We start from the raw sequence: 16,377 nt of genomic DNA, 5'->3' as shown, positions 1-16,377 counted from the left end.
AGACACATGTGCGCTCATACACTCCTCCAGCGATCCTCGAAGTCTCGGACCATCGACTTGTACATATGATAATATATAAGATACTATTTCGTCGTTGGAAGATACGCACATAATATAATGTATATTGCATCGGAGCCTCGAAAGACTTGTTAACGCTCTTATCTTACATCGTGTGCGCTTCGTTATACGATACCGGATGGACGAAATACTCTTTCGATGGTGTCCGCATCCTATACTCTATTCCCGCCGAGTACACGCCATTACATATGTTTTTGTTTTTTATTTTGCTTTTTTCCTAATTTCAACATCTTCCGCACTCCGATTCTCTCGAGAATCGCAAATAAATTAAACGACGCTGTTCATAAACTATAAATTACCCGTGCACACGCGAGCACACATGATTTCAATGCAACTTTAGACAAAAAAAAAAAAAAAAAAAAAAAAAAGGGAAACGAAACGTACTCGCTTGACTCGCCCTAGCTTCGAGAGAACGATACAATATCACAGCTAAATGTCTCCGTCGAGGGACGATCGACCGCAAGAGGCGACTCTGCCGGCCTTTATACATTTTGCACGCTCCTCGCTCGAAACAGGAGAACAGTAAAAGTTCCAAAAAATAAAGAACTTTGTTCTAAAAAAAAAAATTTTTTTTTAAAGAAAAGAAACACAAAACGATCGTTTCGTCCTTTTCACCTCCTCCTCCTCACGCTCTTCCTTCACATGCATTGCACTCGAGCGTTATCGGAACATCGCAAGACAAAATGCTTACAATCAATCGAATGTCACGCATTCTACTCGCGATAAAAGTAACAAAATTTAACCGTTATTAGGACGACATGCGTCCATGATTAACAATAGGCGATTCGTCGTGCCCCGAAAAAAAAAAAAAAAAAAAAAAAAAAAAAACTCCAACACAGAGGCATACAAAATGAGGTAAAAGAAAATAGAAACGATATCGCAGTCACTTGTGTGTGTATTGTATTCTTCGCCACCTCAGTCTTCACTTAGCACTCAGTCCTCCTCCATTTAAACACTCGGGCACCACTATCCCAGCACTGATTTACGGGTTCACCGCGGCACCGATTCTCTGCCCGTAGAGGGCATACGGAGAGTAGTAGGGCCCCAGAGGGTTGAAGGCGCTGTACGGCGAAGCGGCCAACGAGGCTGGGAGCGGCGGGCCCGTCGGGGGCTTTCCGTAGGGATGGAACCTCGCGCTCAGCGGGCTGAGCGATGGCGCGGGGTAACTGCCCGTCGCAGCCGCCGCAGCGGCCCTGTGCAGCGCCGCTGTCGACATGAGCAGGGGGTGGGTCGCGTGCTGACCGGACATGAGGGCCGCTGTGGTTGCCGGATCCGTGGTTGAACTAGCGTTGGTGTGGGTACGCAGGTGTTGGAGCAGCTCCTCCCCAGTCGTGAAGCGCTTCCCGCAGAAGGAGTCCCCAGCCATCCAACTACAGACGTGCGGCCTGCCTCCGGAGGCAGCGGCAGCTGCAGCAGCGGCTGCCGCCGCCGCAGCCGAGGACGATGGGGAAGGCAGCGAGTAGCCAGCGAGCGACGGCGGGGGTGGCATCGGGCCCAGCCCGGACAGGCCCATGAGGTTACTGTACTTTTGGTGGTCGCACTGTGTGCAGCCGCTCGGGCAAGTCGTGGGCGCACTGGCGGCCGCGGCCGCGGCCATCATCTGCTGGAGTTGGCTGTTGTGCACGCTGTACTGGCAACCCGTGCAGTAAGGATCCTTGCAGACCGGGACGAGGGTCTCGCCGCCCGTGGACGTCTTGATGCGTGCGTAGCTCAGGTACGGGCTGCTGGTGGGCGTTGACGCACTCGTTACTCCGGGGTAGCCAAGCAGGGCGGCGGCCGCTGCGGCATGGTGGTGCGAGAAGGCCGAGGCGCCGGTGTAGGGGGGCCGGAAGGCAGCGGGGTCGAGTCCTGGCGGGCAGCAGAGGGGGTTGGCGCCGAAGGCACCGATGCCGGATTTGTAGAGGCCGCCAGTCGGATCCTTGTGGCTTGCGTGGCCGGAGAGGATCTCCATACCCGAGCGGATGATGGGGCTGGCCCCGCTGTTGTTTCTGGGCGACGCACTCGATTTGTCGCGGCTCTCAGCCGGGGTCTTTCGCTCCGCACTGCTGCTGGGACTGCTGCTGTTTCGTCCGGCTACCGACGGCTGCTGGCTGGGCGATGCCGATTTCCGGCCCTGAGGAGTGGATCGGCTCTTTTTACTGCTCGTATGGTTGTGGTTGCTGCTGCTGTTGTGGACGTTGTTGTTCGCGTCATCACTAGCACTATTGTTCGCACCACTATCATGTCCACTGACACTGTGTACACTGCTGGCTTTGGAGCCGGGCCTCGAGGAAGCCTCGTCTCCCGAGGAACGCTTAGTGGACACCACGTTCGTCTCATAAGGCTTGAACGCGAGGTTCGAGTTCGAGGATGACTTGCCGTCGGATGGGCTGCTGCGCGTCCGCTCGAGTTTGGCTGCCGGCGGCGAGCGAGCGCTCACTCCCGAGGACGAGCCTTTGGATGGTTTGTCCAGTGACGAGAGCAGCGGCTTCGTCGGCGAGTCCGCACCGATCTGACTGCATGTCTGGGCAAGAAGGGCCAAAGGGCTCTTCTTAGCATCCAGCTGTAACGAGAAAAAAAATGTCTCATTAGTTTTTTGGCAGATTTTTCTTTTAATATGGGCATAGGAACCAATAACTTCAAAGTATCCATGAAAATTCTCAAATCGTTTATACTTTCAATGATTTTGTAGATTATTTAAGAGCTTCTACTGATTTTCAGTTAAGTTTTTAGTCCTTTATTTTTATTATGACTTGATAATTTTCTAGACAATTGGAAAAAAATGTTGAATAACCGTTTAGTAAAGACTTTTTTCGTAAACTGACTTTGAATTCTCCTGGATAAGTGCGTTGGATTTTGAACTCAAAATCGTGTAAAAAATGAAAATTTCTGACTTTCTTTTGTTTTGTTAAAATTATAACCGGGACTTGTTTTGCAATTAGGAATCAACGCATTGTTTCTCGACACAAACAATATAAAAAAGGGGTACAATATTATGTGCGAAAAAAATAAAATTCCTACCTGTGTCGGTGGAACCGGAGACAGGTAGTCTGGTTGAAGGTACTGATTGTGTCCTGTGGTCAACATACTGCCGTCCTCGAGCACAACCATTTGGTTATATTCACACACAAAATTAGTATTTCACACAGAAGCACGGTAAAAAAATCCGTAGTCTGATTGCTCGAATCACTTGTTTTAGGTTTCTAAAAAAACAGTAAAACTGAATAAAATTCCAAGCGAGGCGCCCTGACGGAGCAGGATCGCTCGCAGTCTGGATCGTGGCTCGCGACAATCGCGATTTCTCCTCTTGGGGTAAGTACAGTGGTCAACACGCAAGAGGATAAGTACGAGGCACAAATCGATGCGACGGGCAACACGAAGTGAGTGCGAAACTTCTGACGCACACCGTGCGCTACGTGTCTGGCGATGGGTTGAACAGCGACTGTCTGACGTGAGTACGGGCTCTCGACTGTACACCACCGCGAAATCAAGCTGAGCAGACAGCAGCGCCACCTAAGCCCGACATCCCCTCCCTACCATGTACACCCATTTAACCTGTCGTCGCAGTTCATCCCTACCACTCTCTGAAGCATTAGTACAAGAGAGCAAAGCCAGAGTAGAGGGGATGAAAAAGGAGGAGAAGGGAGACGGACGGAGGAGTGGTATAGCGGCGGTGACTGCGGCGGTGGTTGTACCCACGAAGTGGTGGGGAGGCATTCTAATTCAACACGCCACCCATGATGTTGGCTCGACGATGACAGCTCCCATCCCGGCTTTGATATTTCACCGCTTTTACGGCCGCCTTCCCTTCCCACCCTTCTCCTACCGAGCATCCGCTCACATCCCTCTGCCAGTCTGCTGCACCTTCTCCTCCACCTCTTCTTTCTTCTTCTTCTTCTTCTTCCTTCCTACTTCGCGCACGGCTCTTCTGCCGCTGCCGAGCACGTCCTTCCACGGGAACGTCGGGAACCTGATATTTCGTACATCCGTGAAACCTGTCTGTCTTCTCTCTTTCTGTGACGTGCCGGCAACATAGTTGGTATACGGAGCCCCTGTGGCCTTTAATAAGCAGCTTTCAAAATAGAAATGTAATGGGCCGAGGCGACGTCGGCAGCAACACGAGAGGGAGAAAAGGAGAAGGCGATGCCCATAGTTCTCCACTCTTATAATACGCGTGAGTGTGTGTGCGTGTCTCTGTTGACGTACCATACAACGCGGGCATGCCACGACTCCCCCTCCCCCATCGCTGGCGAGTGATTGATTGCCCGCTGGGCCAACTTACCGACTGCCACGACTTTACGAATGACAGCCACTTAAACGGCCTGTGTGTTTGCCTACAATTTCACCAAAAGCGTTTTAATTATCGGCACATATAAACACCCACCCACACACAGAGGATGCAAGAGCAAAGTGGGTGTATGAGATTGAAGCTCTCAACGCTTATTGCTGCAATGTTTTACGCCAATGTGCACGCGTGACAGAGATTAAGGGTGAGAACTTTGGGGAATATTGGATGATGATTCTTTATAATGCTTTGATTTTTTTTTGTCTGATGAACGTATACGACAGTCCACTCTCGGGAAGTTGGCGAGTTGCAAACAAATCCGGACAGCATCCGGATGGTCGTTCAATAAGAAAAGCTGATACCAGATGAGGTTTAGTTATGAAATTATGCCACAATCGACTATCGGTTCGTTTGCGGTACAAATGTACAAGACTTGCAAAAACACACGAGCCAGGCAAGAAAAAATCAAGGGAGCAGACTATGCGTGAGCCAACGCACAAGGGGGACAAGGGGAAAAAAAGAAATTAATAGATCGTCCGTAATTTGATGTCGTTGCCGCGGCAGCAGCAAGTACCCACAGCCCACTTAAACTTATTACACGTACGTGTGTACACCCTCGGAAAGAAGACGTTGGAGCGCGCGTTTCTCGGTATCGCTAATTCATTCTTGGAGAGAACGTCTGTCCAAAAGAGCAAAGAAACTATTATGTACACGCCATACGCGAGGCGAACGAGCGCCCGGAGCCTCTCATATCGCTCATCCAGGGGAGAGAGCATCAATTAAACGAAGAAAAATGGCTTATTCCCTTTTTTTTGTCCTTCCTCCCCTTCTCTATCTCCCTGCTCCTCTTCGAGAGCGCGTTCTCGATCGGCCAGCCAATTATCGGGCCCGCGGCGATAAGTGCGCGCCGGTGGAGTCGGCACGTCACTCCTTGGTTGTGTTTCTCCTCCTCCTTCTGCCGGCGGCGTTCCTTCTCGATCGGCGGTAGATCTTCAAACGATTCCGAGGCGCATGCACTTTGAGTGTCGGACCAGTCGAGGAGGCGAGAAAGGAGGAGAACTCTGCAGTGCAGAAGAGAACAGGGAAAAAGAAAGAGACAGAGGATGAGGGGGTCGTCGTCGCCCGAGGGACCTTTTCTCGATCGCTACCGGGCTTTTCGATACAGCCGCAAGATTAGCGGCCGCCGAGCGAGGATCCGCCGATCAGCGCAGAGCCTCTTAATTCCCCTTTTCGTTCCTTCCTTCTCCTCTTCTCGTTGCTCCTTTTCTCCTTTCTTTTTCGTGTCTGCAGCGCGCCGCCTTTTTTATCCTCACCATTTGCTTGTCCTTCTTCTCCTCCTTCTCCTCCTCGCTTTTTATCTCTCGCTGGTCTGAGCTGACGCGAGAAATTCTCGGCGTATCTCTTGGACTGCATAAAGGCCTTGCGACGAAAGAGTAGGGAAAGAGAGAGAGCACTGCGGCAGAGATAAGCCCTGGCGATACATCTACTCTCGTGTCTGCTGCTGCTGCGGCTGCCGAGTGCATAATTCATTCCTCAGCGATTTACAAAATCGAAAGAGAGAGAGAGAGAGAGAGGAGAGATTTGGCGAAAAAGGCACGTGTGCGCGCCTACGTACACAGTGCTTTTAATTTTTCAAACTGGTTTATTCTATATAAAAGCATTGGGGCAATGTATGATTTAAAAAAAAAAAAAGTTTAATTAGAGGATTTTGCATTATGAGAGTTAACGCATACAAAAGCTTTAGCGTCAGGGTTTGGATGTTAGCAGGCTTGCATAAATATTATAGAATGGTAAAATTTACAGATTTTGAAAGCTTTCGTTTTTGAGCTCAGTAATTTCTCGAACTTTCATCATAGGGCCTATACGATTGTAAGACACTTCTGTGGGGTCAAGGGATGAGAAGCTCACATTTTGGGGCTTACAGAGCTTAAGCTTCTAAAAATTAGAGTTAAAAATATCTATAACTAATGATTTTTACTCAAAGGGTTAACAGATTCACATCATGAAGGCTGTATAGAGCATTATGGAGTTTAGAAGCTTAAATAACATCCTCTGCGTGTTATGTGAGCTTGCTTTTTCAACTTAACATCTAAGAATCTCACATGATGTAAAGAATTTGTGTTCTTTATTTTATACATTAATAAGTTTGCATTGTAGGACAATACGTTCGAAAGCTTGTCTTACGGGGTCAGTGTTTAAAAGGCTAACGTTATGAGGGTAATAAAATTTTAATTACATATGTTATAAAAGTTAATAACTGCTATAAATATTGAAAGCTTGTTCCAAGCAGAAATTGTTTTCTCAAAAGAATGTAAACCTTTAAACTGTGAAAGTATTGTAAAAAGTTTGAGTACAAGTACAGACAAGCTTACGCTTATAGGACTGCGAATTCAGAAAGCTTAAGGTATTAATGACGCAGTTAAAAAAAAACAAAAAAAAACTTGTGTTTATTGTTAATGGCATTAATGGTATGGAAAGATCACATATTAAGGGTTATTTGGTTTCAAAGTTTGTCATCGGGCTTAGGGGTTGAAGAGGAACTATGAGATTCAATGTATTACAAATTAATTTGAAACCATCTAGCCTTCCTTCAATATTGATACAATAAAAAATCCTTTGCTCGTTCATTCTAAAATCATTGTCATTTCAAAAATAATTTCATCTCGAACATTTTTGTCGAAGTGAAAGCAAAAAAATTGTACACCTCTTCTTTGCCCTCTCCAATCGCTCGAGCAACTCGTGTTACGCACGCGTGCACACACTCAGTCGCGCATCGGCTTTGGACGCTGGATTCCCGGGCTCTCATCTCTTCATCTTCCGCGCCTCATCTTCCGAGTTTCCGTTCTGCCACCCGCAAGAAATCCTCCTGCTGGCGCGCAAAGCCCCAGCTCCGTCAAAGGCCGTGTTATTTGAATCGTTCCGTCATTCTGGCTGTCAAAGTCAGCGGCAGCAGCTCTCGCGTGCGCGCTCGACTGACATGGGAGAAGAAGGCAAGCAAGAGTAAACAGAAGAGAGAGTCTGGGCTCAAGAAGAAAAATAGAAGGTACGGAAAGAGGAGGAGGTGGAAGAGAAAAAGATGCCCGTGTGTACGTGAGCGGCGGTCGGATGAACGGCGCCGCTAACGACCTAACACGACCTACCCTCGTATATATATACACAGGCAATCGTCGTCGTCGTCGTCTCGACGCTGACGGATGAGTTTACAGCTAATGTAACCAGGAGGTTCCTTTGATGCTTGCCGCTCGCAAACGCAGTCTCTTTCCCTCCCCTTTTTGGATCTTCTTCATTTCTTCTCGCTATCTTAGCCCGCCGACTTTCTTTCCCTTTTGGCTCCCCTTAAATCTGCGCTCCATTGCCTGCTCCACTTCGGATTACAGTATTTACGCGAATCCGCGTCGTCGGCACTTGTTTAACGGGAGCGGAAGTTCAAATGGTTGGGCGAATGGTTAAAATTTTTTCACGTAATAAACTCAACCGCGATTTCTCTGTTTTTTTAATCACGTTGAATTTAATTGTTACTTGGAAATACTACAAAAGGATGTACAGTTTAAAGCCTTTGAGAAAAAAAAAAAAGTAATGCAGACCACCTGGTAAATAATAGATTTTTTCTTAAAAAACAACAGTCTGCAAGCAAAGTTACTGCAATCGTGTAATAAATATATGAAAGAAAAGGAGACGTTTGAAATAATTTTTGCAATTGCCAACGAGCCCGAGTTTCAGGAAAGAACGAATTAAGACACCAGAAATAACAATGCACTGGATCTCCTTTTGTATTTGGAACACGACACACTTGGCTTTGCCGCGCAAACTCAAAATAAATACGCTCATTGAGCACAATCAGCTTGCTACTTCTTGATTCAGCACTAAAGCTTTTTTCATGGGCATTATCGTCGTAGAAAGTAAAAAAGACCCTAGGCCGCTGAGTACACAAAGTCGACAAAGCCGATGGGCAAAAGCCTCTTTTCTCCTCGTGGGTATAAGTATGCGTGTCTCAGCCTTTTTTTGCTCTATGCCTACGTCGTCGCTCGGTTTCCTTTCGTACTCCATCGGGGCGACTCGAAAAGAGAGAAAAGCTCGATGCAAATCGATTGTTCCCCACCTTTGCATACGTGCTCTTTCTTCCTGGCGTCATTGAATTTTAGGCTGCGACGGCGACGTTATCAGGATGCGAAAATAACGAGTGGCTTAGTGTAGCCTCGTGCGGAGAAAGAGCACGGGAAGAGAAAGGGAAAAAAAGAGGCCTAAAGTCTGAGCTTCTTGTTGGTTGTTTTCAAAGGAAGGCGGCGCGCGCGAAAAGTATGGGAAGGAGGGGGAAGAACGACGCCCATGTACGGTCCGGTGGCTGATTTATTTCGACACGACTTGTTTTGTAACCGAGGAACATGCTGTCGAAAAAATTACGGCATTAGTCATCTCGCTTGGACGCACAGGAGAAAACGAGAGGGACAGAGAAAGAGGGAGGGAGAGAAAAAAACGGGGAAAGAGAAGCCAAGCCGAAGTGACAGCGGGGCAAACGTATTAATCTGTTTTGAGCCGTGCAATGGAATCAATTGTGCTAATGCTCGGAAGCGTTTTTTCTCCCTCTCTTTCTCTCTTTTTTTTCGTACGAGTAGGTACATGCGCAACACACGTATACCTACATCTTCATTCGACTTTCCCATCTTGTTTTTTGAAATGGAAATAATGTCCAGAAGTTGCATGTGTGCTATTGTAATACATAGAAGGGGAGGGAAGCTCAGAGATTAATGGCCCACGGCTGGATTTCACGGTGTGATATGTGGTTTTCGGGAATTCACGTTAAATTAAGTGTTTACTGCTGAGTAATCAAAAATCCATAGATTTCTCACTACGTGCGCGTGTGTATACATGCGCTTTTTGCCAACCCACAGAGGGACAACGGAAGGTGGAGGAAAAAACTCAAAATAGTACACGACGAGCTCCTCTGCGATGTTGATCTCGGGTAGTAAGAGTACGAAGTCGTCGATTGAAAGTAAGAATACACCTGCACACACTTTGACCAAAAGTAGCTCGTAAATTTGGTTACTCTTCTCCTCTAACACCTTTGTTATAATAGGTGCTAGAAAAATCTGATATGAAAAAAACATTTTTTAGACGTACTTGTTATTTTAAATAACATTTTGATGCTTAAGATTCATCAGTGCACAAACATTTATTCGATGATTTTTGTTTGAAACGAGGATTTGATCACAGAAAAATAGTGCATTAAGGGGGCTTGGGCGTTTGGTGTCGTATCTATTGAGGGGCCCCTGTGGGGTACTTGTCATACAAATGATTCTTTGTAATATTTTTTTTATAATCATTTTGATTATACACATGTGTTAACAAAATAGCAATAATACGCGGAAAAGTCATTGGGAAAATCGATATTAAAAAATTTATTAGTTTTCCCGAGGTACCTTGTGTAAAGATGACGGCCCTGCCACGACAAAGCTGACAGCACTGTACTCTCTTGCTCTCATCTGCTATTATATACCTATACTTGTGTTAGACTCAAATTTTCATGCGTGTATGTTTATGAATGTACAGCGCATGCGTACTTAAAGTACCTGAACAAAACAATTCTCATGTTCGATGTTTTCCTCGCTATTTTCTCAAAATTTAACGTGTTGATCCTATTCTTTTTTTTAAATAATAGATTCTTTATACTTTCAAGTACATGTACCAATTTAATGTGTGGGCCCACAGCTTTTTATTGCGGTAAGGTAGTCTATTAAATTTCGGGTTCCGTTAGGTTGCGTGTTAAAATGACGAATTTTCACAAGCGATTTTCTCGAAAATAAATGTGTTGACCTACCTATTTTGTTTTCCTAAAAAAATCTAGCAAACTTTATCTATATAATCTCTGAATTTCAGACCTAGCCAGCATTTAATTCAAAATCGCCCAAGCCTCCTTAACCAGCGTCATATACTCATTGTAGAGGCACCTGAGGTTGGGATACGAAATTATTTACATTTAGCAATTATATACCAGCGTTATTCAGTTTAAAATTCATGCGATCATTAAAACCAAATAAAGTATAGCTTCAATACACATAATCAAATGAAAATAATTATCTCAACTCATATTAAACCGTATTAAACAATCATTTTTCCTTGAGGAGGTAGTTTTCGAGGTAATTTTGCATTTCCTTCCTCTATACGTACGGGAAGAGTCAACATGCATACCACGCTTCAACAGTGGCCCCATCGTTCTTCCAGTAACAATTAAATGTTCAGATATTTTTCGTAGTTGAAAGTTGAAATTTACAAGAGTAGGCAAAAACTTTGGACAAGCAAGGAACAATTGACGTTTGTAACAAAAGCACACAGCAAAGGAGGGACCATAAATAAAAAATGTTCAAACAGCCACAATCTTTAGACCTTTACTTGAATTTGACTCGTCTTACGCAAAAGTCGACTGACTGTGACGAATAAATTATTAGATTTATTGACCCATTCGAAACGGCTGTTGCTTCACAAGTTGAAATTTCCCTTATCGCAACTTCAGTGGACCCTCCGTAAATTCCTTTCTCTCCGAATGACAGGAAAGAATGAAACAATCGTAAATGAGTCGTGAGCTTGCAGCCACAGCGAAGTGGGTGTTCACACGCATTCAATACAACACGCACGACTTTAACCACCGGCGTAATTCAGTCTGTTGGGGCCGGGGATGGAGTTATGGCTTTAGTGCGGGTAACGCAGTAAAGGACCGTAATATATGGGCTTAGAAGCAAAAACTGTTTCGAGTATTGAAGATAAAGATTTGAAAAACTCAAAGATGAGAAAAGAGGCCAAAACAATGGCCACAGGCACGTGAAAAATTCAAAACCTAACGGTAAACGAGTAATTTTTTTTGTCCACCTAGCTGCCGTGGAATATGATTATTGTAAGGCGCTTAGAGTCCGCCTCGACTTGATTCATCACACTCTTATTGGAGCAATTTACTTCAATAGTATAAATATTGAGCCATCCCACCAGATAAGGATGACGTGCTACAGCAGCCTTTTCCCAAAGTTTTGCAGAGACTGACGTGTCCTGAGATTTTCGAAAGTTTCATTTGACACGCGGCTGTAAAAGCAGCAAGAACTAACGGCACTCGCTCGGGACAGAATGCACCAGTTTTCGAGGGGAAGATGTGCACTCTTTGACAACGTACAAATTTTATTACAACCCGTTAGAAGAAGTCAAATTTCGTTTTCATAATGTCAAAATATTTGTGCCTACCACTTGGTAGTATTAAGGCAGAGTCCGAAAAGTCCCATGAGTCTGTTCCGCGGAAGCTACACATTATCTGTACGTTGCCTTATACAGCTGGTAATTTGATTTACAACGGTAATGTTTTCTCTCAAGTGGCGTGGTCTTCGATAGTATTTTCATACGGCCGAAAATTCCAACGTGAGTCAGTAAACTCAAGTTCTTTCTATTAAATTAGAAACGAAATGTTAATTTACAAGGCAATTGTGTTTCTCCCGGATAATTTGGTCTATTTCCTAGGATGACATACGGATGCTGCTGGAAATCGTTTGGGTGTATCGTTAATGCCAATAGAAATCTTAAGCCAATTTTTCACTTTACAAATAGTCCAAAAAATGTTGGAGTCCGTGAATAAAAGCTTAAAATTTATTTTGCGCATGAAGCACCGGTACGCTTCTACGGCGAGACCGAGAAATCGTAGTTCCCAAGCGAATCTCATTTGGTAACCTAGTGCTCGAGCGCACTTCTTCGTAAGCACGTATTATGTATCATACTCAGGTACTCAGCTTCATTCAAAACCACAAATCTTGACTTTCACTCCCTCCTGTCGTATAAAAGCATCACCAATCTCTGGCTCACTCCACAAACACAAAGCAACGCCAAAAGCCACAATAATTCTATGGCTCATATATATAACTACTCGAAAGTCTTAATTACCAGTCGAAAAATTAGTCGTAGCTGCTGGTATTGTGCGTCAAGAGCTCGCAGGAAAAAAATAAAGGAGAAACAGCCAATAGAAAGGAGTAGACACGAAGATCGGCTGATATTTCACTCTCCGATTTCTCCCCCTCCAATGAGAATTGACCCTTTGTTTGCAGGCACCGGCGATCCTATGGGCTACAAGAGCCACTGTACGTGAATTGATTCCCGAGGGGATTAAACGTGGCCGCGTTCGCACGCACTCATATACACTCTCTCCCTTCCTCTTCCACTGCGAGTACCTACAAACACACGCGGAGCCCTCCAACAGGGAACCCACTGTTAACAAAATTGCACTTCACGACGACGCCCCGCGCGTGTGTAATGCCACCGCATTCGCTCGAGGACCACCGCTGAATTGAAATGCACGACGCGCGTGTGATGGGGAGAGAAGTTCGTGTATACGATTCGCCGTGAGCCGTCGAGCAGAACCAATTTTTACGATCGTGCAAGCGTCGACGCTGGTACGTGGCAATCTCGGGTCCTTGATTGCTCCTCGCGGTACGTCCGAGAGCGATTTTCGGGGCTGACGAAAAAATCTGAGCTGACGAGAGCGAAAAGGTGCGCACCGACCTGTGTTTGGTAGGGAATCGAGGTGACAGGCTGATGGGATTCTGCTGTTGTTATTGGACTTGTTGTATGGTATTTCGACTTAATAATTGCACGGTATTGAATCAAAACGTAGTTGAAAACTGTGTAAAGTTCACTGTTTTGTATTTTTTAGTGTACGAGAACACATCAGATCGTAAGGCTAAAAAACAATTTTTTTCAAATTCTAACTAATGTAAGCGAGCCGATATCTGTAAGTCGACTGTTTTATCAATGTAACGAGTTAATGAATATTGTTCCGAGAAATTCATCAAGTTTTGTTTACCGGCATTTCAAGATAAAACTTTAACTGTACGTGACCTCATCGTTCTTTAATCAAATAAGAGTTGATGCCTCGCTCAATATTAACTCTGACTATACAGTTTAACAGAATATACTTCTTATCAATGCTTATCACAACATAACTTTCTTAATTATCGCTCGTCATAAGTTTATCATCCCTAATTGTTGTTTGTAATTGCCTCCAACAAATTCATTATTTACTATGACTCGTAGTTATTCAATACTGCGTATCACAAATTTTTTTTGTCTTAGATCATTACTGATTATGACTAACTACTTATCAATAGTTTGTCATACAAATATACGCTTTGATATCCCCTGGATTTGTTATTTTTTCTTAGTTGGTGTACTTGGTATTGAGATGAGATTTTATCACAATCAGACCTAATAAAACAATATTTGTACTTTATTTTACACTTTACTGCAAAAAAAGTAGTTGATTCAGTAAATTGCGTTGCTTCTCGTTTTTGATTCAGGAATAAATTTTAGAGCAAACAATAATCTACGAACCAGTGGTATGATTGTTGTTTATTGATAATTTAAAAATCATAAAAGTAAAGATACAGAACATATACATTTAGTATGCACAACAAAAAAATGTTACAATTTTAGTACGATAGTTACAAACAATCCACGAATAAATGTAGAAACGAGAAAACAACAAAGTAGGTATCTACAATTATAGCTTCTCATGTAGTTTGTTACGTACAACTAAATAAAAATAAACATGCTAGAGGTATGCGGTAGTTTTTACGTCTTACTGGTATTTTTTCTTTTTTTTTTAATTACGTTACGAGGCACATATGCAGTAATCGGTGGTTATTAATCAAACAGTGTCCTGGTCGTTCTGGCCTCGGGATCGATGGTACCTAAGTCATTAAAACTATCATTCAATAATTCCAAGCAAATCCACTGAATAATGGATATCCATCGAAAATTGAAGACAGCTCTACACGATCAATAAGCAAAATCAGACAGCACTGACGCAAATTATCCTCGAGGCTAAGTCATTCATTTATCCCGACATAATTATGAAACTATTTGACAATGTCGTAAAAAATCACATCATTAATATTGATGTGCAATAGAAACGCGCCAATTTGCCGTACGAGCATATTTTTGATGTTTTTGTTGTTGTTGTTGTTGTTGTAAGTATATTGAATCAAATGTTTGGCCACGGTCGTGAAATAATAGTCACAAATCAAATGGACGATAATACATCGTGTGTAGCCTAAACAGTCAGGGAGCCACCGATTCCATGTAGGTGATATAGAGCACGCGGGTCTTTATTAAAGTGTCGGCCGTGTAATCCGGAGGCCAATAGCGCGTGTGTACACACACGGGACAGCAAAGCTTTAAATGCGCATTAGCCTCATGTGGTGGTAGGTAATAAGTATAGGCTCGAATGTTTGAGCTCATCGAACAATGAGGTGGAAGGCACAAGTCGCTCTCTCTTCTGTGTCGAATTCCATAGATGTGCGTGCGTGTGTGCAAACGCACATCCCCAGTTATGCGTAAAGGGAGAAGAGGAAAGAGACTTGTATGGATTTATAGTGTAAAAACTGGCCTCGGATGGAGGAAGAAAGAAAGACAGAAAGAAGGGGAGAAAAAAAGAGGGGAAGGATACCGCGTGTGTGGATGAATGTGTAAAAATGCTGACAAGCGGATAATAGAGGAGGCAGTCTGTCACTTTGAAAGATGGTGCAGAACAGCTAAAGGGGAGGAGGAGTGGGGTGGGGTTGTCCCGCGCCACTGCCGCAGCAGTCGGCCTGCCCGGTGAGCCGTGAAAGGGAAAAAGATGGATGAACGCAAACGCGGTTAGTCTCTGCTGCCGCCGTGGCCGCCGCCGCCACCGCCTCACTGCTATTGCTCCCGGAGAAACAGAATTTGCGCCGGGTAATAAATCATCGCGCCCGCTCCTTTTCCCGCGCGTTTCTCCTCCACCCCTTGACACACACGCGCGCACACCTTTTATTTCCCTCCTGCTCGGCAGTCCTATACCCTTCGTATACGCGCAAGCGCGCAAGTGTGCGAGGAGGAGCTAATATATATGTAGTGTACGTGATTGCAGACCTGTTTCTGCATGGAGGATGCCACGTATGTGTGAGACCTCGAGGGTTGGTAGTTGGCTTCTCACTTTGTGTCTGTAGGTATAGGTACGTCTTTACGTGCACGAAACATCTTGTACGTTTGCGAGGCCATTTTTCAACGCTTGATCGTGAATTGATAGGTTTTTTGTCGGGAAAAGGAGAATGTGGGTTCGACGAAGATTGGAAGGTGTTCGATCGCACGACCCTTTCAGAGCTGATGTGTTTTGCAGGCTAAGTCGAGCGGGGGATGATTTTTTCGATGATTCCGGGATTTTTTTTTTTTCGCAGGATACGAAGTACTTGTTATAAGTTTTGATTTTTTGCGAGGTGGAGTATTTCTTTGTACAAGATAAAATAAAATTGTACGAGACAAATAATTTTCTATGCGACAAATAATACGTTACATTTGTAGGAAAACATCACACCGTAAAATATTTGAAAAAAGTACGTGGGCCCATATTTGTTCTTAAAAAAAATCGTGGTGTGTTAAACAGATAATGTTTACTGCAAAAATTGTCAATAGTCGCTCAGAGTTATTGCTTTGGCTCGTTCGTGTGTTTGAACTTTTTTTTTGTTATTCATGACGTGCCATTTAAACTGATAGCTCTGTGAATATAATATAAATAAAATATATCAAGTTTGATATTGATCAACACAAAAATTTTAACGCAAGTCTTTTCTTTCGCATTCGAATACAATTTTTTTATGAAAGAAAACACAAGAGCAAACACCGATTCCTTTGTTAAAATTCGATCAATACGTTTAATAATAATGAACGTAGGTGTAAGCTTTTTTCAGCTGAAATTAATTACGTTCTGTCACGATAATTAATTTTTAAAGTCACTGGGAAGAAAAGAAAACGCGAAAAGTTTAAAAACTAAACTGACAATCGGCTTAACACGCATTTCTCAAGCATCAACAATATTTTCATAAAATCGTCAAAAACATGGATCCTCAGCGTATGCAGCATTTACACTCGATGTAATCTACAGGACATTTTTTTCCTAAGTTAAAAAAACAAAATAAAGCCAGACTTCATTATGAAAAAAAAACCTTAGTGTCATAAATGACCCTGTTTATGATCTAAAATTACGATTAATT

At 44.0% G+C, this 16,377-nt stretch overlaps 1 protein-coding gene across 1 annotated transcript; it reads right to left on the bottom strand.

The window, feature by feature from the left end:
* Positions 1-885: 885 nt before the first annotated feature.
* On the bottom strand, positions 886-3,521 carry noc (zinc finger protein no ocelli). Its single transcript, XM_014358350.2, has 2 exons — positions 3,079-3,521; positions 886-2,620 (listed from the first exon to the last, which is right to left on the bottom strand). The coding sequence occupies exons 1-2, from the start codon at positions 3,166-3,168 to the stop codon at positions 1,061-1,063; spliced, it is 1,650 nt and encodes a 549-aa protein (XP_014213836.2). The 5' UTR covers positions 3,169-3,521; the 3' UTR covers positions 886-1,060.
* Between the last annotated feature and the right edge of the window lie 12,856 nt (positions 3,522-16,377).

This window comes from Copidosoma floridanum, unplaced genomic scaffold (genome assembly GCF_036245765.1).
Source record: "Copidosoma floridanum isolate Cflo_tuat_1 unplaced genomic scaffold, Cflo_Japanese_pri ptg000030l, whole genome shotgun sequence".
Lineage (NCBI taxonomy): Eukaryota > Metazoa > Arthropoda > Insecta > Hymenoptera > Encyrtidae > Copidosoma > Copidosoma floridanum.
Note: the sequence above shows the minus strand (reverse complement) of the source record. Positions and strands in the feature narration are given on the sequence as shown.

Excerpts from the sequence above, each read along its gene's own strand:
- noc (XM_014358350.2), bottom strand. The coding sequence starts at position 3,168 with ATGGTTGTGCTCGAGGACGGCAGTATGTTGACCACAGGACACAATCAG. Across the intron at positions 2,621-3,078 it reads CTCCGGTTCCACCGACACAG|CTGGATGCTAAGAAGAGCCC; the intron begins GTAGGAATTTTA and ends TTCTCGTTACAG.